The sequence below is a fragment of the Gymnoscopelus microlampas genome (assembly GCF_963454915.1).
Source record: "Gymnoscopelus microlampas genome assembly, chromosome: 1".
NCBI lineage: Eukaryota > Metazoa > Chordata > Actinopteri > Myctophiformes > Myctophidae > Gymnoscopelus > Gymnoscopelus microlampas.
The window spans coordinates 61733297-61758616 of NC_139962.1; the positions used below are offsets into that span (position 1 = coordinate 61733297).

The 25320-nt window shown below is 40.1% G+C and overlaps 1 protein-coding gene across 1 annotated transcript in view; it reads left to right on the forward strand.

The window, feature by feature from the left end:
• LOC311051985 (uncharacterized protein) overlaps positions 1–22168 on the forward strand; it is a 156567-nt gene extending 134399 nt beyond the window's left edge. Inside the window, exons 21-34 of the mRNA XM_084066730.1 lie at positions 3804–3908; positions 4168–4297; positions 5675–5736; positions 7925–7958; positions 8178–8411; positions 10780–10842; positions 12018–12162; positions 12320–12659; positions 15166–15311; positions 15406–15461; positions 15912–16067; positions 17206–17288; positions 18060–18099; positions 21723–22168. Of these exons, the coding sequence (XP_083922856.1) occupies positions 3804–3908; positions 4168–4297; positions 5675–5736; positions 7925–7958; positions 8178–8411; positions 10780–10842; positions 12018–12162; positions 12320–12659; positions 15166–15311; positions 15406–15461; positions 15912–16067; positions 17206–17288; positions 18060–18080 (1575 nt within the window). The 3' untranslated portion in view covers positions 18081–18099; positions 21723–22168. The remainder of the gene's footprint in view (positions 1–3803; positions 3909–4167; positions 4298–5674; positions 5737–7924; positions 7959–8177; positions 8412–10779; positions 10843–12017; positions 12163–12319; positions 12660–15165; positions 15312–15405; positions 15462–15911; positions 16068–17205; positions 17289–18059; positions 18100–21722) is intronic.
• Positions 22169–25320: the final 3152 nt, after the last annotated feature.

A 25320-nucleotide genomic window follows, 5' to 3' on the forward strand; every position in this document is an offset into this window, starting at 1 on the left:
TAAGATATGTTACTGTACCGAGTAGTTAACATTTGGGGGCGGCAGTGGCTCAGGAGGTAGAGTGGCTGCTTGGGAATCGGAAGGTTCCCGGTTCAATCCCGGGCTTCCCCTGTGTTACTGTCGAACTGTCCTTGAGCAAGAAGTTGAACCTCTAACTGCTCCTGATGAGCAGGTTGGTCCCTTGTATGGTTTCCTCCGCCATCAGTGTGTGTAAATGGGTGAGTATAATGCACATTGTAAAGTGCTTTGGATGAAGGTGCTATATAAATGCACTTACCATTTAAGAGTTTGAATCTCTTTAGACCGGGATGTCAAACTCATTTCAGGTCACAGGCCAAATTGGGTAAAATGCAACTTGATGTGTTGTGCGTGTACAAGCACTACACTGTCTCTCTGCATTTCATGTATGTGTTTACCTTGCTTATTGTATCGCTCTGGATAAGAGTGGCTGCTAAATTGTACATAGGGATACTCCAATACTGGGTATCGGAATCGGGTCCAATACTCTGAAAAAGTACTCGTACTTATAAAAGGTCCCAGATACTCCGACTCTATACCAACGGCATAATGTCACACTGAGCGCCTCAGTAAACATTAGCAAGTAGCCTTGTGACAGTGCCAGCCAGCAACATTGTATATGAAGCATTATTGAATTAATCCAACAGAATAAAGTAAAGTTATATTCTGTCTTTTGAGAGTAAATGCAGTGCAGCTGCAGCAGCGGTCAGTCTGCACTAATCAGCTCACCTCACATCGACATTAGAATGAAGAGCTTGTAAAACAATTGAATATATTAAATCCAATCTAATCGATAACTGCCGAGTGGCATAGGCGGCGGGTAATGAAGGCTAGGGTAGGCTAAGCCTTCCCAAATGTCATCCTGGAAATGTTTTGAAATTGTGCAAATTATATAGCTGCTGTCCGGCCAGAACCAGCTAACTCCAAAATGGTAATTGTTCAGGAAATGAAAAACAAAATATACATTTTTCAGAAAATGAAGAAAACCTTATATTTTTAAAACAAAGCAATACTGCCTCATCAAACTTGGTATTGTGACTTTATATATTATCAGATACTTGCATGTGTCATTATATTATCACCACTTTACCCAAATCCAGCTCAAGTGGAGTTAGGAGGTTTTGTCCATCATTGAGTGGAGTTAGGAGGTTTTGTCCATCATTGATAAGAACAGCTGCCAATGAATCTCAAAGCTCACAACACATCACAACGCATTGTGAGCTTGGAGATCAGCTATTTATGGTGTGCGCCATCCTCATATACTAAGTATAGATCAAGCTGAATGCTGTACTTAAACAACTTTTATTTTAACATGCATTGGAAACATCCATGGATCTAACTGTTACCACTGTTGTTCTTCTACAGTTGAGTACAACAAACAATTCTGCCTCAATACTCAATACTAAATGTATTTAACAAAAGCAATCATGGCACACCAACAATAAATAAATGGCATATCAATAAAAAATACATTCATGAATAATAGAATCTGTAGCCTACTGCACTAACAATAACAACCACAGTTGCATTTACCTATCCATCAACATTTTATTATTACACTGTTGTGTGTTGCCTAAACCTTCCAGTCACTGGGTTGGTGAAAACACCCCGCAAAACGGTGACCAGAGCCGAGAGCAAATGACTGTTCACTTAAAGTCTCTGCTAAAGGTGGAGGGTAAAGCATTGACGGACAGTTTGAGGATCCAATGGAGTTGGGAGTTTTCGTCAGAGGCGCTTTTTAGTACTTTTCATAGGTTATTATAAAAAAAAAACTTTACACAGATGTAAAGGGGGTTCAATAGCATTGATTTGTGAAAAAAAAAAAAAAAACTGAAAATGGAGTTAGCTGGTCCCGGCTGGACACCGACGATATAATATATGTGCGCAGCATTATTTAGGCATTATTTAGGCTCTGTATAAATTGGTCAATATCTAACCCTAACCCTAAAACCGAAATAAAGTAACCAAAAACCTATAAGAAACTAACACAATCCGCCCCATTAACCGCAAAATCTTCGCGCGGGCGCTGTAGCCAGGGGTGAAAGTGGGCCGGCACGGTCCGGAACGGTGTTCCGGTAAAAGATTCGGTGCCGGAACGCCGTTCCGTTATGAAAAAAAAAAAAGGCAGCTGTGAAAATCCCACATTGAATAACCTGCCACAGACCCATGGCCATGTTCAAGAATAAAACATAATCTACTAACGTCAGATTAACATACAGGGCGTCACAACCATTCATTAATTTGTGCGTACGACGGGACACTCTCACAGATCCGTGATTTCCCCCCACTGTTTGTCTGACTTCTTTTTTTTTTCTCCCCCGTTCCGCATAAACTGCTGCTTTCGCGTGAAGTTAAGTAGTTTCAACTAGGCTACCTGGGTACTTCTACTTCCAGTAGTATGATTTCAAAATAAAACGGGTGTTGAATTGTAACATTACAAGGATAGAGTTTTAAAAAACCTCTTATTCTGAAATGCACATTGTTTTGAAAGGAAACCAGATTTCTTTTCTGGAGGCCACTTGACAGCTTTCTGCTCACGGAACACAGCTCCACTTGACTAACGTGCATCGTCAAAATGTAAATAACACGGACGTGGGTCATGGGACATTATGGAATATAAAGACTTTTTGGCAAAAGCTCATATTTACAACCATGATCTCTGAAACCAAGACAATGTGGGGCTATGGAACAAAAGTGTGTTTTCTTTCATCTTTTCAGAAGGTGAGTAATTCATCTTATCTAATGCTGACAGTGGTGGAAAGTAACTAAGTACACGTACTCAAATACTGTACTTGAGTATAATTTTAAGGTAATTTTACTTGACTGGAGTATTTACAATTTGCAATATTTTCATTTCTATTCCAATACATCTCAGAGGCAAATATTATACTTTTACTCCACCTCAATTATTTGAAAACTTTAGTTACTACTAGTTACTTTGTGGATTTTAATTATTATGACAAAACATACATAAACCGCTTCAGCCCCATTTAAACTTTGGCTTTTTGAAAATGTACTTGGTATTGTACAGTATGGTCAAGTTGGACAATATAGCTCTGTTTTCATCATGTGTATCAGGGGTGCAGCCATGGGTGGGCTCAGGGACGGGATTTATTTATGAGAACGAAAATTAAATAACGTAACCCTAACCTAACCCTAACCCTAAACCTAAAACCGAAATAAAGTAAAGGAAAAAAAGTACCAAAACCCACCCAAACCCGCACATTTTTCGACCCGAAACAAAAAAAAAATCGCGCGCGTGCGCACGGGACGCATGCACGCGCGCTGCGCGCCCATGCATGTGTCAGTTCCGGCAAGAAATGTCAACCACTTTCACCACTGGCTGTAGCCTTCCCAAATGTCGGGCTCACCCGCCGCCTATGCCGAGTGGTGATAGTCACTTTGAAAAACAGAATGAGTGCAACTGTAGTTGTAAAAAGGTAGAATGGTTCTTCATGAATCATGAATAGCCAATACTATTCAATGAAGAGAAAAGGTCTGCGGCTGATGCTGTTCATAAAAATGTGCTGTCGGGCCGGGCCACATTTGTCACATATCTCTCGTGCCGGGCTCGGGACGAAAGTTTGTCGGGCTTGGCCGGGTCGGGCAATTTATTGTAGGACCGATTAAAGCTCTAGCGTGGGCACATATAACAGCCAATTTAAGACCTAAGTAAGAAAAAGAGAGCAATGTCAAAATATCCTGGTATTGAACATTGGAAAATCTGTCCATGTTATACAGGCAATGAAATTGAACCTTCTGATCATGTGTTGGTGTCCTTGTAGGTGAAAACCAAGGGTGAACACATTGACACCACCTCCGACTGTGTTCTCATCCCAATCCAAGACTACAGTCTGGATTGCATTCCTTCATACACAGTGGATCCTAAGGTATATATGGTCTAACACATTAAAACTACAACCTGGGTTTATTGTATCATATGTTAAAATGGGTGAGTCAGGAAAACAGACACTATCCTATCAATGCCACTACTACGGCAAGTGTTACTACCAGTATACCTCCACTCCAGCTACCATTGCTAGTATTACTGAAGTATTACAATACAATACAATACAATACAATACAATACAATACAAGAGTTCAATAGTAATTGTTCAATGGTTATCTAATAGTGATCTCTGGTTTCAGACTGCGCCTTATCGTCGAAACTTTGGACCGAATTATCATGCAACATTTGAGGTGATGGTGGGTCTCGATGCAGAAGAGATCATACTGACATTACCTGAGAACAAATGGAAGGGGAAAATTCATCTGGAAGGTAAAGGCAAGAGTTATTAAGTTTAATTGAATTACTATATGATGTATCATGTTATACAGAGGTGGAAATAAGTCACTGTTTTGTAAGCCACAAGTGTGTCTTTTGCACTCAAGTCCTAAACTCTGAGTTTGAGTCCGATACAAGTTATCAAATGTATTGCCATTCAACAGAGTAATAATATGAAGTATACAAATCATACAGTAAATGTGTATGCATTTATTAACACGTTTTTAAAACAAGTGCAACTGAAGTTAATAATAAAAAGTATAGCTGACATTGCACTTCCATATAGAACTTTTTAAAATGGATCCTAATCCTTGATTCTGATTGGCTGGTTTCTGTTTAGTAGACTTGATAAAATACACTATAATCTACACCTTAGATCAGTTTATATCAATCACAGGTGCATGATTTGTATCTATAGTAATCCAGTGTATCTGTAGCTGAACGAGGGAAGGGGAGCACTTGTTTTCCTTACAAATCCCGGCCGTGCGAGGCTTGTGAGCACCGCCCGTGAAGGACGGCGAGTGACTGAGGGGCTTTGGGCGGGGCTTGTAAGGAAAACAACCGCTCCCCATCCCTTGCAAACCATATGTGCTGGATTCTCAGCTGCAGCAGTAGCTAGGCTAGCAGTTTACACTGGAAGTTCACAGACGTCGTAGTTTCTATCAAATATCTTAGCTACAATTAGATTGAGCTAACAGTGAAGTTTTGTTTCTCTATGTGTTTGTTTGGCTGAGTAAACAGGCACTAGTCTCTGTCAGAAAGTTGCCCTTCCTGGTAGCCGGGAACTACTTTCTTGGATAAGTTGTTCTTGTAGTGAATTATTAAGAACTGTTTTAATTGGGACATGTCTATGATTTTCATGTTGCCATATTCGTGACCGTTTCAGAAAAGCAATAAGCCACACAAGGTCTCAGTTTACCTCTATTTTATAATGGCTGAGAGGGAGGCACTCGGCTATAGCGCCTCCTGCCTCACTACACCCCTCAGCCGTTATAAAAAACGGCGACCTCTAGTGGCATATTGCTTTATTTAACCAATACCTATGTCATGTCTTGTTGTATTTAACTCATCTAATAATGGGATAACTTCCTTTTCCTACTCTGCCTTTAAAGTGATATTGATAGGTTGTTGCAAATGTTGTGTGGTATGTCAAAATGAAATGTAAACATGAATGTAAAAAAAACAACACCACAAAAACAATGGATAGGTTTTCAGAAAATAGTTCTAGAATCACTTTTTAGAGGAATAATCTATGTGTGTGTGTGTGTGTGTGTGTGTGTGTGTGTGTGTGTGTGTGTGTGTGTGTGTGTGTGTGTGTGTGTGTGTGTGTGTGGGTGTGTGGGTGGTGGGTGTACATATTGCATTCAACAGCAGTGTCAAGACCTGCCACGGGTGGTGGTGATTCTGGAAATACAAGAGGTCGATCAGGGAAGGTACGGACCTAAACCTTTGTATTCAAGACAGCTTTCAGATTACCCACACACACGTGTTTACTGCTCATGTATTTCATACAGGGCAAAAGGGCCGCCAAATCTTTGTGTTTTATAAATTCTTTACATTAAAGGTTCTATGACATTCATTTTCACTTTTTTTATTTTGTATGTTTTTTGGGGTTTTATGACCTCAATTACACCCAAAAAATCAGAACTTTGAACATTCAGTGGATTTTCTGTGGTCTGGGGTTTTCTGAATAATTAGGCTGAAAAGTAATCTGAGCTTGGCCCTTCGGCAGTGAGGTCACAGTCGATTAATCCCGCCCACTCTCCTCCTCGCCCCTCCCCTCCCCTATCCTTTCCTTTGGGGGGGGGGGGGGGGGGGGGGGGGGGGCGGAGCAGAGGCGATGATTGACAGGCAAAATCCCTCACCAGCGACACACGCAGGCAAAGATTTCTTTTTTCATTGCAGTTGAAAAGGCTTTAGAAATGTGAGAGAAAAACACCTGCCATGGATCAATGGAGTGGAATTTTTTGTTAAAACTTTCTATACACGTTTGAAGGACCATGACAAAGACTTTTAATGTGTGGTAAAACTGAACGTCATGAAACCTTTAACCACTTGAACCCTAGCATCCCTATTCTGAGGGGAACAAGCGCTGAGAGGTGTTGTGGGCGTGTACTGTAGATCGGCTATTTTCGGCATAGAGGTTTGGTGTAGAGGGGAAAAAGAGCAGACCAAGTACTGAGCCAACAATCAAATTTACTAAGTACTGAGGTTTTAAGTAGTTAAAGGTCAACACTGATGATAGTGCTGTCAAACAAGTCTATGAAGCTATGAAAAAGTTTAATCTACAACACAAATGTATGTAGTGGGGGTCCCTGTTTCATGTCTTTCTCAGCTAAGGGGTCCGTGGCCTGAAAAATGTTGTCCCCTGGGCCCTGACATACAGTATAGGCTAAATAAACTATTGGATATTCCTACATTTTTCTGTGCCAAAAACTGACAAGCAACTTGCTGTTCCTTTTTGTAGTAGATATCCAGCCATAAAAACACGTTGGCAAAGGAAACGTGATCACTTTTAATTTTAAATACATTTAATCAAATTTGGTGTGCATTGTTTCCTTGCATAATTCTTTGCACACTAATGTTTGATATTTTCGGGTCCCATTTTTGTGAGCGAGCCGGAGGCCTTTGGTTTCAAATATTTGGAAATCAACCACCAACGTAGGTGGTTGCTTTATAATGTGTTATGGTTATGGTTATGAAGAATTATGAGTATTCATGAGTGCTTATAACGATAATTTTACAGTGTTATAAGCAGATTATAATGCATTATAGACAAGGGAAGCATAGCAAGTGTTACTGTAAGGGTATTTGTGATTTGTGATTTGTGTTTTGTGTGTGTGTGTGTGTGTGTGTGTGTGTGTGTGTGTGTGTGTGTGTGTGTGTGTGTGTGTGTGTGTGTGTGTTTGTGTGTGTGTGTGTGTGTTTGTGTGTGTGTGTGTGTGTGTGTGTATGTATATATATATATATATATATATATATATATATATATATATATATATATATATATATATATATATATATATATAATATTACTGTCCTATGTGTGTAACAGGAACACATGTATATAGAAGGACAGTTCATCTCAGGTGGTGGGTTTCATGTTGAAAACCATTACCGTACCCAACACTGTACCTAATACCATACAACACATAATATTGTTCTACTGTAGCCGATAATATCATACAAGACATAACATTGTTCTACTGTAGCCAATGATATCATACAAGACATAACATTGTTCTACTGTAACCAATAATATCATACAAGACATAACATGATTCAACTGTAACCAATAATACCATACAAGAGATAACATGATTCAACTGTAGCCAATAATATCATACAAGAGATAACATTGTTCTACTGAAGCCAATAATATCATACAAGAGATGACATTGTTCTACTGTAGCCAATTATATCATACAAGACATAACATTGTTCTACTGTAGCCAATAATACCAAACAAGACATAACATTGTTCTACTGTAACCAATAATACCTTTCGAGACATAAATAACATAGTTCAACTGTAACCAATAATACCATACAAGACATAGGCCTACACTTATTCAATATCACTCAGGTATATGGTTGTAATAACATGTCTGTGTTCCACAGGGTGCTGATAATGACTTGACAGGTGCAGAGAAAGGTGAGGGTTTTCTGTCCTTGCTATAGTTCAATGATTGAGGAAACTAGCAATTACATTATTGGCCGGTGCTGCCTTTTATTTGCTAGGGTTTAGATGTATCTTACTCTTATTATAAATGTACTGTACCAGCTGTAATATGTATATGGGGATATAGAGATGCAGAGAGCTTACATTTCTGTGATGTATTCATTTCTACCACTCTCTTTCTCTTGCAAACAGCACATTTTGTGATGCAGCACAGGGCAGAATTTACTCAAAAGGTTCCCATAGTCATGGCTATAGTAGACAGTCTAGGAGACAAGGTCCACCCTGAGATCTATAAGGGGATTCAAGCTGAGAAGACGAGCATGGAACAAATGAGGAAAGTGTATACAGATGTGCTACAACCAGGGGGAACAGCTGTCAGAGCGGCTTTTTACGATGCCCTTAAACTACACCAACCCAACCTATTGGGTAAGTTCAGTTGTAGTACAAATAAATTGCTTCTTTTTTTCATCATTGTCTTTTTCTTTTCTTAAAATGTTTGCCCATATTATTATATATATATTTTTCAGAACAGGTACGAATTCAACCACTTTTAATTCCACTTTTAAATACTATGGAATTAAAAATGTCCCACAGGGATCTTTAGCCTATAAGTTTTCACTCTACACCAAATCTCTTTGCCAAAAAATTGCTGATCTTCAAGCTCACAACGTATCACAACGTGACACGACTCGAAAAGCCTTGAATTAAAAGTGTGTTCTAGTTTGCAATTACTTTTCCTGCCAGCTGTCATATTTGGGCTAATATTTTGTGCTAATATTATGTTTGTATTATTGTCTCTATTCATTCTATTAAAACCTTGTATGGGGCTGTGTTGCTCCACATTCGGGGCCAGTCATATACCCCTACTGCTTTTGTACAAGTATGGCTCTACACTTCCATTCTCAACTTAACCTCTCAGCTTAAAACATTGTTAATAGTGTAGTATGCAGGCGGGCTTGCCTGCCTACTCTTCCGCCTGTTTTCTGTTACATGATTTCATGCTTGTTTTTGAAGTAAGGATGCATAACTGGGCTTATAAGAATTCAAACCGATTTTCATTCATGGTTTAGATTGAGAGCTGAACATAGGCTAATTATTGTGTCTTCCAGCATGTTTGCCGTTGCTGCCAGTAGGACCATTATTTGTCAAGTTAATTACAATATTCTATCATGCCTTAAAGGAGACCACAGTCACACCTTCAAATTTACAGCAGTTATTCCTCTCTCATAGCAATTATGAAACTAGTTTATCACATGAACGCCACACAATAGCCTATAGAAGACATATTATGTCTTACCATCTGATGAGCCTGGATGAAATCTGTCTCCATTCTCAATCCCGATAGGATATATTAATTAATAAAATAAAATAAATGGTATAACAATACCTGTATATAAAAGCTTAATATCCTGCCATGCTTTAGTAGCTTATTTCTGTGACTTTAAACTGTAACTTTTATCTTCTTCTCATTTAGCCTACATATGAGAGCAATAATACGTTACTTCATTCATTCTCACACAAGCTCAGTTGATCCATCGTGAGAGGGACTCATTTGGTAAATACACAAGATAAGCTGTCATGGCATTGTGAAGCAAAGCATTGTAAGCTTCCTCTTCTTGTTGAACATGGCCAACACTGCCCTTCCGGTAGATTTGTTTTATGGTGATAAATGGGGCGTGGAACAATGCAAATAAACAGGTCAAATTAATCATCTGATACACTTGAGATTTGCACAAATCAAGGCTTTACCCAACCTTTCATGAACCAGACGTTGATCTTTACTTAAACAAACACTAAAATATAATAGAACTTTAAAAAGAGCTATTTGAATGAGGCCCATTGTGTGTAGGCTACTCAAAAAGATTAAGCAGCATGCTTCAGACTATTGTGCAAGTAATAATGTGAATCAATTAACGGCAGGAGCATATATAAATATGTAAGTGTCTGGGTATGTAGCTTGGAGCATATTTGATCACGTTGTGTAATTAATCAGTATAATAGCTAACATGAAGAAATATAGATATCTAATTATATAAACGGCAAGTTACTTCCGCGCGCCGCTGACGCTATAGCCACAGCTCTGTAATCGAGTAAACACAACGCCGACACAGCACATGTCGCCAACACAGTAGCCACGGCCGACTTTCACAATTTACGGGTGGCGTAGGGCACCTACCATTGCTCACTCCACAGTTTCCACGTCGCAACACAATTTATTACACTCACCACATTTCGGACAAAACGGAAGGTGAATCACTTTCTTACCGTTTAGCGTGCGCACCACCGACACCGAACGGCGACGGGTTTCGCCGAAACAACACAAACGGCCGCCATTGAAACTCCGCAGCTCTCTCCGTCGCCACAACAACAACAACAGAAGCGCCTCCTTCACCTGCCCTTCACCGTGTCTTCTGCTTCCACGCTCAATTCAGGTGACTACAATGCTAATACATTCACGCTCAACCTCACAATTATAAGCTTCTCCGTTTAGTGTTTCATTAGCGCGAGCGTGGAAAACAACTACAGCGCGCACCGTTACTGCATCTGGTAAGGGTAAACATGAGGGTTGCCAGGTTTTCTAAAAACAAGCGCCAGAAACAAGCAACCACCTTCATGAAAAAAAAAAATCTTCTAATTTTTGATTTAAAAAAAAAACTTTTCCACAGTTTTACTCCGGCGATTTGGGTACCCCAATATACACGCGCCCACGCTGGGCCCCGTGCGCGGCTGGGGTTGAGGGGGGCGTAGCCCCCCGAAACTCTAGTATAACATAATGAAACATGTCCTTTCTCAGTTTCAGAACCAGCCACAGAGAGTGGAGCTGCAGCAAACACCTCATCATCTCTTGAGTATGATGGTGAGAACATGAGACATAAGCACATATCACAGATAATTACTCTTAACTTACTTGTCTAAATGTGGTATGAATTGTAAATCTTAATTAAAGCTGCAAGCAGCGATGAACGGGCCCTCGAAGTTCTGTCCACGATACAAGTCTGTTTGGCAATCATCTGAAAAGTTAGGCTACATAGCTTAAGCAATCAGCCTGTCCCTATTGACCGTCTAAGTTTGCGGGTATTTGACACTGGGAACCAGAGTTATGGCTGTTTAAAGCGCAGCCAATAGGAACACAGAGGGGGTGGGGCTTAAGCAATTTCAGCCTGTCCCTATTGGTCATCTAAGTGTACCAAGCAAATTTCGCAGGTATTTGATGCTGGGAACCAAAGTTATGGCTGTTTAAGGGGACAGCTCGTCCACAGCTCGGAACAGCTCGTCCCTATTGCATGCTGCAAACTCGAGTTAGCGTGCTGCAAACTGGGGTTATGGCTGTTTAAAGGCAAGCCAATAGGAAGACAGAGGGGACGGGGCTTCAGAAATTACAGCTCATCCCTATTGGTGGTCTTAGTCCACATACCAAATTTGTACTCGTTAGCATACTGCGAACCGAAGTTATGGCTGTTTAAAGCTAAGTACTTCAGTGGCCTACTGGCTACTGGAATACAAAGTTAAGCACTGATTGGTCCAGGGTTTACGAGGTTATAGCTCTGGAGACACACACTCAAATTGCCCGTCGCCACGTTGGATTTGACCATCACCATCATGGATGTTTACAAACAGAAGTGACCATATGTGTTTGTTTTCCTGCTGGTCTTATAGACAAGAATTAGGCACAGTCTAGCGTAAATAAACCTCATATAATGTCTGGTGTTAGGCCAATAATGGGGCCTTTCTTCTAATCAGTTTGCAAATCCTGTGTAAGTCCTACAATGAAACTAAGTGAATGTAAAATGCCCTGCTTGCATATGAGGCAAAGAAACAATATTATGTCTATGCTATGTTGTGTGTGAGTAATAATGGCTTCCATTACTTTAATTTTAACAAAGGAAACATATATGCATTGTCAGTAGACTTAAACTGTACAAATATTGTATGTGATTATTGTTTGATTTCTTATGGAAAGATTTCATATTCATTTGCGTATTATTACTGCTCTCTAGATTTGAATATTTTGCGGTTCTGTCCTTTGGTTAGAGATGGCATACCGGGGCAGAGAGGCAATTGGTGATGAAAGTCTGGAGAACTGGAAACAGCTCGGCTCAGGGGGCTTTGCATGTGTCTATAAGGCCAGCCACAAGGAATGGGGCTTCGACGTAGCCATCAAGCTGCTTCATATTGGGTATGATGAATTATTATAGGACTTTTATCAGCAACTGGTTGATTCTTTCACACTAATCAATCACATATTTCATAATCTTCAGTCCTATCAAAGTCTCACCTAACTGGATTCTAACTGCTGTCTTTCTCCTCCTAAACTGTCTCCTTCCATACTGCAGCTTTGACACCTTGTCCACCGCCCTGGGGCGAGAGGCTCATCACATGGATGCTGTTGCCCACCAGTTTGTGCCAAGGGTCTATGGGATGTACCAGGGCATTCCCCCTGTCCCTGACCTGGGACATCTCAAGAGGCAGGGCATAGTAATGGAGCTGATGGAGAGAGGCTCTCTGATGTCCCTGCTGAAGGCCCTGTCTTGGCCGCCACCCTGGGCCCTGGCTTTCCGTCTCGCTCACCAGGTGGCCACGGTCATGAACTTCCTTCACAGCAAGAAACCACCAGTTGTGCACTCAGACCTGAAACCGGACAATGTACTACTGGATGCCTACTTAGATGTCAAGGTATGCACACACGCATGCACCCACGCACAGACACACGTGTGTGCGTGGGTGCGCACGCCCACATGTGTATCCATTCAGGTCACTTTTGAATTGATTTCAATTCAATGAAATTGGCAAAATCAGTTTCCTGGAACCCTTTTCTGAATTACTTGAAAAATATAAATATTCCCCCTGATCAATAGAATGAAAGGGTTCCTTGTTTACTGAGGGCTAAACATGTCTTTACTTCTCTCTATCTTTCCCCCCTTTGAACGATCTTTGAATAACCTTTTTTTATTATAATATCTGTCTCTGTTACTATGGGAGCTTATATTTAGGGCATATACAGGTTTCTATGGTTGCCAAGCAAGAAACACATAGGCCATGAGCTTAAAAGAGAATTTCGCCCTAGGCGTTTCCTAACCTTTATTTGAGGTTGTTATCTTGTCATAAGTGTGGTCCGGGACCCCCAGTTTATAAAGAGCGATATGATTTCGGGGACCACGCCCCCCCGCAGCTCAGAACAGGAGTTTTTATTTCTTGTCGCTAAAAAACATTTTTTTCTTATATATATCTGTAGTGTGTGGTCAATCTGATGTCGCTAGAATGCTATTGCTACACGGGCGCCGCCATTACTGTTTACAAATTTGTTTTTACTGAACTCACGTTGGAAATTTCGTCTCGCGATACTTCCGCCCGCCATTGGTAATTATGTGTACTGTGACTGATTAATGTCTCTCTTTTTACATATTGTTGTGAATATGATAATTGGGTTAAACCCCATTATATTATTATTATTATTATTATTATTATTATTATTTATTATTTAATTGTTTTCTTCATGACATCTCTGATTATGATGATGACTATTATTATTATTATTACTATGCTTTATTATATCTATCATGTAAAGCTGCGACCACATTTGTGTAAAATGCTGATTCTGAAAAACAATTAAAACTAGACGCGTCGCAATTCCGGGGAAATTGCAAAGTGTGGTTGCGCCGATGCCGGTCGGGACTCGAGTAATACGCCGGGAGGAATACCGTCGGAGACTGCGCCAATTACATCGTCACGTCACTCCTGAGATCGCCTGCGTTTCATTTTGAGAGGATTGATCCCCCAAAAATCATGTTTTTGCATCAAACGGTTACATTTCGAGCATTCGTGGCGCCCCCTATGGATCAAAGTGGAAATGCTTTTGGGGATTGGTTAAGTATACCACCCTCGACATGTGATTCAAATTTGGGATTGACCGGACGTTTCGTTCGTGATTTATGGCATTTTTGGTCAAACGGGCCCCTCCCGCTAACTTTGGAAGCCATTTACGGACGGACGGTACGGACAATCAAAATTCTGCTTGGATATGTTTATCGCATGGGTCCATAGATCACGTGTACCGATTTGTGTGAGATTTGGAAAAAAATTGAAGGAAAAGGAGCAAAAAGTGTGTTTTGAAGAAAATTCAAAATGGCGGAAAATCTATCCTGACGCAAATGGGCGTGGCCTATATGGGAATATGCGTCGTGACCCAAGGAATCCAGGGAAAAAGAAATTTTGATTTTACGACCTACGGTTCAAGAGTTATAGGCCAAAAGGTAAAGGGGGCTGTTATAGCGCCACCATGTGGCCGACTGGTGTGATTATTTTCTTAATAATTTTTCAAAAAACTATTAACCTCCCCTCCAAGTTTTGTAACTGTAGCCTTTACGGTTTCCGAGAAAAAAATACTTGAATGGGAGTTTTTGCAATTCCCATTAAAGTGGATGGGGAAATTTAATGCACTAATAAATCAATATCAAAAAATCTATCCTGACGCAAATGGGCGAGGCCTATATGGGGAGATGCGTCGTGACCCAAGGAATCCAGAAATTTTGATTTTAGGACCTACGGTTCAAGAGTTACGGGCCAAAACGTAAAGGGGGCTGTTATAGCGCCACCATGAGGCCGAATGGTGTGATATTTTTTTAAATAATTTGGGACTTAATTATGAATTTTCCCTCCAAATCTGATAACTCTAGCTCTTAAGGTTTCTGAGAAAAAAATACTTGAATTTGAGTTTTTTCACTTTTACATTAAAGTGGATGGGGAAATTTAATGCACTAATAAATCAATATCAATTAAACTATTTAGCCAAACTCTTAGCAAAATACAAGCGCACGATTCCCGATTTAGACGGTCATTTTGATATATGGCACAACATTAGGGGATAAAAACTGTGGGAGGATGCGGTCCAAAGTATTGTTTATCTATAAATATAGAGTACTAATAGTCTGGTTGCCCTGTTGGGCAACCACACTAATAAGGCTTCGAAGCCTGATAGGCCTCTAAACCTTAACAATATTTGAAAAAACTAATTGAGCATCCACTTTACTCTATCAATTAACGGCGTAACCTCAAGGATTTGATTCCGATTTCAGACCATGATGCATATTGTCATGTCATTTGCCCTCACTGCTTCTCTTCACTGGGCTTAAATCAAAGCAGGAATCCCTAAAATGCTCTGTTATCCTCTTTCTTTTAACAGATAGCTGAATTTGGCCTCTCTATGGTGTCCACCAGTGTTTTGAATACCAGCAACAAAGGTGATGTAGGAGGCACTCTGGCCTACACTCCCCCAGAGGCCTTTGAACAGAACGACTACCGTCCTGTCCGCTCTTATGATATTTACAGGTAAACTCTTGAAGGAATGCTGTTGATATAGTCATTACATTTATTTATTATGTGAAAACAGTTTCAAGCCTTTTTTTAACATTTTTTTATTTAGTTACGGCATTCTCCTCTGGACCCTTCTCACTGGAAAGATGGATCCCTATCCAGCAGGTAAATTATCCACTATTGCATGTGAATGTATACAGCAGCACACATACAGTAAGTATAAAATGAATGTATACAGCAGCACACATACAGGAAGTATGAAATTAATGTATACAGCAGCACACTACAGTAAGAATGAAATGAATGGAGTTTGAACTGAGTGGTTGTAGAAAAAGGAATTTCACTTACAATCAACATGCTTGATTTGTGATATTTGGTAATGAGCCTTTCAACTATCTGTTTTTATTTGTCATATTTGCTGTGTAAAGCAATGTGTAAGCTTTGAGAGTGCTAAACAAATACATGTATTATTATTATTATTATTATTATTATTATTTATACCACTATGTACAGAACAACCACTATGTACTCATATATAACTATGTATTCACATTTCAAACCTTACGCACGCATGTACGCACGCACACACAAATATCTGTTCTGTATTTGTTGTAGGGGCGAACCGTGGTGTGCTGATATTCAGGATTATAATGGGAGACAGACCTGATCTTCACAAAATTGATCAGAGCAAAGCAGATGGATTAGAAGAGCTAGTTGACCTCATGCAGAAGTGCTGGGACAAGGATCCCACTAAGAGGCCCACATTCAGAGGTGAATTTACATTCTTACACAGATATAAAGTTTTTAGGGAAAGTCATGAAATGGGAGCACACTACGAGCTTCCTGCTCAATGTTAATTGATTCAAACACTTCTAAAATGTGTCCAAAATATATTTATAAAATTCTCCGTCACCGTCATGCACACAAGTATGTTTATAAATACCTTGTGACTGTTAAGTTATATCACCAGTTGATCAAACAATACGATTTGAAACGCAAATGATTTTGGCTGAATTAACAACACTGGCTTTTGCGACGCGAGCGGCGAGCCTCTCACTCGCAGTGGTGTAAATGAATGCCCTTCTAATCTTCATCATCCTACAGCGTCACACAAAAGCAACACAAATAGATCTACAAGCTCTATGAGGTTTCCACCCGACAGAGACAATATTATGTACTGTATAGTCCCTGTCACTGCCAAACCTAACGGGTATTGGGGAGGGTGTAGACTAGAGACAACCACTTTCTTCTGCCATTTTTGTCCGTCTCTTCCTCGCTCATTCTCCCCTCTCTCCCCCTCTCCTCTAGGCCATTGGTTTTCAACCTTTTTCATATCAAGGGCCATTATTTATTCCACATGTAAGCCACGGATCCCACCATTGATGAGATTTAGACTCTCAGACCCAAAACTAGAATATTTTGTTATCGTTGGATAAGACTAAACAATGTGACTACTTTTTCCACCACTGCTCTCTCGAACCTGGTGATTAATCATTAACCCACAGGATTTATTATTGTCCGTCTTATTAAAAAAGACAATGCCTACATAAAAGGGAAACTTAGATGGCGTCTTTTGCAACATAGTAGGCCTAGCTGTCCATCGAGGCTCTTCTTTACACTGATTGGGACGCATTTGGGATAAAAGAGAAAGTGATTCAGACACGCAGCAAAATACTTTTATTTTATTTTTTCTGATCCATAGATTAGCCGCATCGTTGTATAAGCCGCAGGGTCCAAAAATGGGAAAAAAGTCGCAGCGTATAGTCAGAAAATTACAGTAGACCTAGTGTATATTGTAACTTGTTATGTACGCACAACATTCACGCTGGTACAGAGGTACATCATTCTGGTCATTTACATTGTCAAATGACTAAATATCATTGTCCTGTCATGGTGGTTTTCCTTTCAGGATGCAAAGAAGTGACAGGTCGTGTATTTTCAAAGCATCGGAAGGGAATCAAAGCTGCTGTCATTGAAACCTTGACAAAGTTGGTAGGTACACATTTTTCTAGCTGTGTTTTCAAACTCAGAACAACTTTTAGTTGTTTATTGATGGAAGCCCACTATAACATTTTACGAAAAAGGCCTTACTTGTGACTTTATGATTTTTAACACATTGAGTGCCAAAAACGGACCGTTTTTCATAATCCAAACGAGGAGTGCCGAGTTTGACCCAATTTAATTTTTATATGTGGGGCCCACGTGGGGCGCTCTAACGAAACTTTGGGATCATCCAAGGAGTCTCTGAGAAGGAGAGGCCGGATGTGGATCCATGTCAAAAATCCTTCCGGTCGGCCTCTCCAATGTTAACTCCTTGACTAAAAGCTTAATATCTCCATTTCTTTTTAACGTGGTGGAAGCGAGCCGTTTTCGATCGGCGATCACTCTGCAATGGAGGATCGCGTTAGAAATATTATTGTTCCAGGCATCGGGACCCTCCGCCGTCTCGCACGCACGCTTGTTTACATGCACTTCCGCGTCGGGGCTTCTACAGCACGAAACGTATCAACGTAAGTGGATGGAAGAAATGCAGGCACTGAACGTATAATATTTTAATAAACCTCTGGCACCCGATTTAACTGTACATCTCAGAAACACTTGTATAGTTTTTCTTGCCAACAGCCTACCTACACAAATTGGAAGTGTGAGTTCTGAAGTAAAATTTGTGATAAAGAAACTCATTCATTGTTGGAAATGTGTTACTGTACTTTTGTCCTTAAATGTAATCAGCACTCTAATATGTGTATGATGCCATTACTCCAGGACTCGGTGAACAGAGTGTGACAGGAGGAGTGACCACCAGGTACGTAAATGAATCCAAAAACTATTTATTTAACTCCCATCCCAAGGTTCCTGTAAACTGCACAGAACACTATGGCCTCATAATAGGGATGGCAATGCCACAATCCATGTGATTCTTTACTTAATGTTTGTGTATAATGAATAAATGAATTCACATTGCTTAACCCATTCAATCCGGGAACGATCTCTGTCATTTTAGATGTATTTGGCTATTCAAAAATAGCAGAAATACAAGCTCACAAGCAAAAATGCATTGAAAAAGTAGTGCCCAGATGTGGAAACGAAATTCATTTTCTAGAGACGTTTTCTTGGTTCACGACATGGCCTAGAAGTGTATACAAGGTACATTTCACAAGTTACAATTGAATGACTTTTAAGACCTTTTTAATAGATAGATACTATAGATAGAGGCGGCACAGCAGTTAAGGTTACAATACAGGTAAAGAGTAAGGAAAATAAAAATTACTGTGGTGTACACTGTACAGCAATACAAGGCAAAAAGAAAAAAAGAAGCATCAACAATACAGTGCAACGGTACAGAAGTAAAACCTCTACAACTGTCCTGCACTATGCAGGACAACAACAGTGTCTCACCGTGTCCCGTCCTGCACTATGCAGGACAACAACAGTGTCTCACCGTGTCCCGTCCTGCACTATGCAGGACAACAACAGTGTCTCACCGTGTCCCGTCCTGCACTATGCAGGACAACAACAGTGTCTCACCATGCCTCGTCCTGCACTATGCAGGACAACAACAGTGTCTCACCATGTCCCGTCCTGCACTATGCAGGACAACAACAGTGTCTCACCGTGCCCCGTCCTGCACTATGCAGGACATCAACAGTGCCTCACCGTGCCCCGTCCTGCACTATGTAGGACAACAACAGTATCTCACCGTGTCCCGTCCTGCACTATGCAGGACAACAACAGTGTCTCACCGTGCCCCGTCCTGCACTATGCAGGACAACAAAGTGTCTAACCGTGTCCCGTCCTGCACTATGCAGGACAACAACAGTGCCTCACCGTGCCCCGTCCTGCACTATGCAGGACAACAACAGTGTCTCACCGTGCCCCGTCCTGCACTATGCAGGACAACAACAGTGTCTCACCGTGTCCCGTCCTGCACTATGCAGGACAACAACAGTGTCTCACCGTGTCCCGTCCTGCACTATGCAGGACAACAACAGTGTCTCACCGTGTCCCGTCCTGCACTATGCAGGACAACAACAGTGTCTCACGTGCCCCGTCCTGCACTATGCAGGACAACAACAGTGTCTCACCGTGTCCCGTCCTGCACTATGCAGGACAACAACAGTGTCTCACGTGTCCCGTCCTGCACTATGCAGGACAACAACAGTGTCTCACCGTGTCCCGTCCTGCACTATGCAGGACAACAACAGTGTCTCACCGTGTCCCGTCCTGCACTATGCAGGACAACAACAGTGTCTCACCGTGTCCCGTCCTGCACTATGCAGGACAACAACAGTGTCTCAAGTGTCCCGTCCTGCACTGTACAGGACAACAAAATTGTCTCACCTTGTCCCGTCATGGCGCGGCCGATGGCGGATAAGGCTGATGCGTTGAGCTGTAGGGCCTCATATCACTCAGCCGTCGAATCTCTTGCATCTGCTCCGAGGTGGGGACGTTCCTGGCCGCCTTAAAGAGGTGCGTTGTCGAGGCTCTCAGGAGCAGGGAGGAGTTCAGGGTGCGTGCTTCTGCGCCCAGTTTACATGTTTCCTTAAAACACTTTTCGTACTGGTTGTGGTGATGTTAAAAATTGTTAGAATGAGATTTGTTTTCATTTGTTTATGTGCTAAAAGAGTGACTTGGAGAGCTGTTTCATCATACAATGTAATTCAAAGATAAGCTATTTTTGGATTATGTTTTTCAAATAAATTCACAATGGAGCGATATATGTCGCTACTGAACTATTTACATCATGACATGGTAAGAACACAACTCAAACCTCTACCAAAGTGTCCTAACCCCATTGAGGTGCGCTCCCACCGAAATATAAAAGATTTGTTCGAGCGGTGTGATTACATACAAAGTGACTAGAAAGATACACTACTTAAGACTTTTACCTCGTAGGGTTACATGAAAAGGCTTGCTCGCAGTATTATGTAGACAATTTTGCTTTTCAGAGCGCATATGTCTGCCAGGCCTGGTTGTGCATTCACACACCGACCGTGGAGAAAACCATGAAAGGAACCACATTCTCATCGTGAGCAGTTAGGGGTTCAGTTGTCTTGCTCAAGGACACATAGCCAGGAGGAGCCAGTGATTGAACCGGGAACCCTCCGATTCAAAGACAGCCGCTCTAACTCTTGAGTCACTGCTGCCTGTGTGACTATTGTGACAAAGTGAAAAACTTGCTGTAAAGCATGAGTTAAGACACAGGCATAATATGTGAAAATGCATGTTGTTTTAGGTCCCAAAGATAGTTCAGTGAAAAGTGACACAAAAAGGGGAGTAAAAAAAGTTTGATTGTGTTTTTTTTTGGGGGGGGGGAGACACTATCATTCATTTATGTTTGATGTCTGCAGCTGATAATCATACAATGAAGGTCATTGGGTGTGAATGTTCACACAAACCGTATGAATCTGCTGTAGTTAAATATTTGAAAGGATGCACCTGGCTTATCCAAATTCATGTAGTTCCAATGTTGATTTGAACACCCAAAGTTAAAAGGCAGCAAATATACACATAGATTGTCAGTTCAAAGTTGGCCAAACTCAATTTCGTTGAAGTGGTTAATGTATGTCTTGTCATAATAAGCTAAATCTACAAATAATGAGTAATTCAAGTTTTAAAATAATTGTAGTGGAGTAAAAGTACAATATGTGCCTCTGAGATGTAGTGGAGTAGAAGTACAAATATTGAAAATTGGAAATACTCCAGTAAAGTAAAGAATACTGTAGAAAACTGTACTTAAGTACAGTACTTGAGTAAATGTACTTAGTTACTTTCCACCACTGATTGTGGGCCCTGCTTTGGAGGAAATACTAACTCTGAGATCTGTGAACCTGGAAGTCAGAATTTATACTTTCAAAATGTTTTGAAAATAGCCGGTCTACAAGCTCACAACGCATCGCAACACGATTGAACTTGTAGATCAGATTTTGTTTGTTCTTTCTTTCTTTCTTTCTTTCTTTCTTTCTTTCTTTCTTTCTTTCTTTCTTTCTTTCTTTCTTTCGGGGTGGTTGTGGGGAAACCAACAAAAAACCCATCACAGAACAGAACAGACAGACAGACAGACAGACTGACAGACAGACAGTTTCATAATCCTCCTATAATTTGACAAACCTCTGTGGTGGTCGATGGTGGTGAGACCAAAACTGTGTGCCCTGTTCTCCTCAGTGGCAGGAGCAATTGATCTGAATTTGCACACAGCCATTGACCCTTACCATCTGAACGCAACTGCGAAGCCCGTTTTTCTATCTCACCAAATCTCAGCTGTTTATTAGCGTTTTTGTGTGAGAGAGTGTGTGTGTATGGACTAGCGGGTATGGACCGGGTATGGACCAGTTATTTGTAAATAAGACACAGTATTATTTTCCCCCCAGGTCATTTGGATGACTGTTTTCTTTGAAATTGATGCCAATAAATGACTCTTTGCTTCAGTAAACCATCCAGACGCCAGCCCCAGTCAGCCAAACGTGTCGACAACGATCAACCCCGTGCTCAATGGTCTGCTGGACAAACTGCTGGAAGAGAAGGTTCTCAACGATGAAGAGATGAACTCCATCAGATCAGAGGCATACAGCCAAGAGAAAGCGAGGCAATTCATCGACATGGTGAGAAATAAAGGGAACCAAGCATCTCTGAAGATGATCACTGCTCTTCATCAACTGGATCACAACCTTCATCAGCAACTGGGTTTGGACAGGCCTTGATTTGTCATTTATTGAATCCTCTTCTGCTGAGGATCATAATGTTGTCTGATGACTAAAAAATATCTGATCAGCAGGATCTCACATCTCTGGGATGTTGGTCAAGAAAATTACATTCAAATCATTGATTATTGACAAGACCCATAATTAGACCCTTCATTTTGATGTATTCTGACCAGTGACCAGCATCTTTATTTTATTTCAGTAACCACTGAATTTAGTCTTGTGGATGAATACAGTTTTATTTGTATCTTTTTTTGGGAGGATGGGGAGAGGGGGGGGGGGTCATTGCAAACAAATGAAATATTTAACAGATTTACATGATTTATGGTGATTTGCTATTTTAAATACATCCTAGAGTTACGTTAAAGATGCATGGATTTACAGTTCTATAAATGTTGGCTAAATTACTGATCAGACACTGTATTGTACTGTAGTTAGATAGCAAATAGAGACTGACAAACAGGGATTCTTTTTTCCATAACCTTTGTATCTCAGGAGGGAAAATGTACCATAATGGTATACACATTACATGTACATTTATTTCTGACTGCTTAGGTAAAGCTCTTTACTTTAATAAAAGCCAGGAACCTTACAGTATTACAGCATTTGGTAATAAAGAGCTTTGTTTGACACAAGTGGAAAAACAGGCAGAAATAGACCTATGTCCTCCTTCATAGAAATACGTTAATGCCGTGAAATGTAAATGTCAGACCAGCTAATTGTACAAGAGCTCCGTTCCGTGAGCAGAAATTGGACTTCCGGTTTTCGAGCTAGCAGAAATAAGGTTTCCGGTTGCCTTCAAAATAAGATCACGATTTTGTAATGTTTTTTAAAAGACACAAATCTATTTTAAAAATACATTTATGATGTATGCCTTTTAAATGGCTCATACTAAAACACTTCCAAGTGGCAAGTTTGCCAGGTTGTTCCAGATTGAGGCTATTGACCCCCATCAAATGTGCACTTCACACCTAAATATGGGCCATTTGTAACAGGAATTTATTCAAAGATTTGAAAACCACTGCATTATAGGTTAGAAATACTTTGAAATTCAAGAATGCATGCTTAACCATTCAAAGTTTGAATGGTTAAGCATGCATTCTCTAATTAATGTTTGTCCTGCAAGTGTAAAGTGTAACCTGAAAACCATATATTATTTATTTCGTTTTTCCCTGCTAAATGTCTCAGGAAATGAACCCTCTCCGTCCATTCTGCTGTAGTTAGGTAATAATTATATGTTATCAGTCCAAACCTGATTAAAGCAGACGCCTAGAATTACATAATTACCTTTTATATACCCATATTTATATTCATTGCTTCCTGCAATTATTCAGCATAGATAAGTTAACCCCTTAAGCCTGATTTATACTTATGCTGTTCAGAAATAGCCAATCTACATGCTCACAACTACAAAAACATTGTTTTGTTGTTGCCTACATAATAGGCTTCTTTTACATAGCCATGTTGTTCTTTGCTATTTTACTTCAAGTATGAAGTATCAAGTATGTCAAAATTGTATGAATGTACCTATGTAAACTCAGTTTACACATCATTTGCACTCAAAGGACCACAATGGGAATAACCCCTTGAGCTTTTTTGTTTTATCCTTTTGACAGATTATGTACAAAATACAAATATATGGTCATGCATGTATGCACGTTTTGTCAATAAAAACATAAATCAATCACCACAATATATTATTTATGTGGTTAACTTATGACATTTATTCCTAGCCTATACACAAAAAGCCAATCTATATGCACACAAGCTTATAGATCTGCTTTTATTCTTTTTCCTGCTATAAGTACAATTTTGAGGGGAAAAAAAAAAAAAAATAAACCTCATCAACATTTAAAATGACTGATATAGTGTCATTCATTAGTAAACACTCCTCCACTGTGGATATACAGACCATTAGCCTCTTGATGAATTGAACACATAGGACCACAATGGAAACAAGCCATTAGGGCTTTTTGTGTTATCCTTTTAGCATAATTGTATAATCGTACCACTGTACTATTTTACAAACTGTTAATAAAGTATTCAATGACCTAAACACACACTCCGCACGAGACATACTCTTCCTTTCATATGGCGAAGGGGGGCTGGGGGTCCCAAATGTAGAGTGGATTTACGCAGCAACGAGGCTGACCCACCTACTCCACATACTTAATAATGATGACGGCACTGTCAGAGTTAATGGCCAGGGCATCACTCCTACTGGACTTACGCAGGAGGAAGGTCCCCCTGGCTGTTGCAGACCAGAATAATTTCCTAGGTTTCAGGAGGAAAGACTCTGGAAAACTGAACTCACATGACAAGGGCTTTAAGGCCCTAAAAATACATTTATGATGTATGCCTTTTAAATGGCTCATACTAAAACACTTCCAAGTGGCAAGTTTAAAAAAGGACACAATTGTATTTAAAAAATACATTTATGATGTACAGTATGTCTTTAAATGGCTTAGATCACTCCTAAGTGGCAGGTTGTTCCAGATTGAGGCTATTGACCCCCATCAAATGTGCACTTCACACCTAAATATGGGTCATTTGTAACAGGAATGTATTCAAAGGTTTGAAAACCCACTGCATTATAGGTTAGAAATACTTTGAAATTCAAGAATGCATGCCTAACCATTCAAAGTTTGAATGGTTAAGCATGCATTCTCTAATTAATGTTTGTCCTGCAAGTGTAAAGTGTAACCTGAAAACCATATATTATTTCTTTCGTTTTTCCCTGCTAAATGTCTCAGGAAATGAACCCTCTCCTTTCTCCTATATTTTTATATACCCATATAGTCATTGCTTCCTGCAAGTATTCAGCATAGATAAGTTAACCCCTTAAGCCTGATTTATACTTATGCTGTTCAGAAATAGCCAATCTACATGCTCACAACTGCTGCAAAGCGCTGTGAGCTTGTAGATCGACTATTTTCAAAAACATAATAGGTTTCTTTTACATAGCCATGTTGTTCTTTGCTATTTTACTTCATGTATGAAGTATCAAGTATGTTAAAATTGTATGAATGTACCTATGTAAACTCAGCTTACACATCATTTGCACTCAAAGGACCACAATGGGAATAACCTCTTGAGCTTTTTTGTTTTATCCTTTTGACAGATTATGTACAAAATACAAATATATGGTCATGCATGTATGCACGTTTTGTCAATAAAAACATACATCAATCACCACAATATATTATTTATGTGGCTAACTTATGACATTTATTCCTAGCCTATACACAAAAAGCCAATCTATATGCACACAAGCTTATAGATCTGCTTTTATTCTTTTTCCTGCTATAAGTACAATTTTGAGGTAT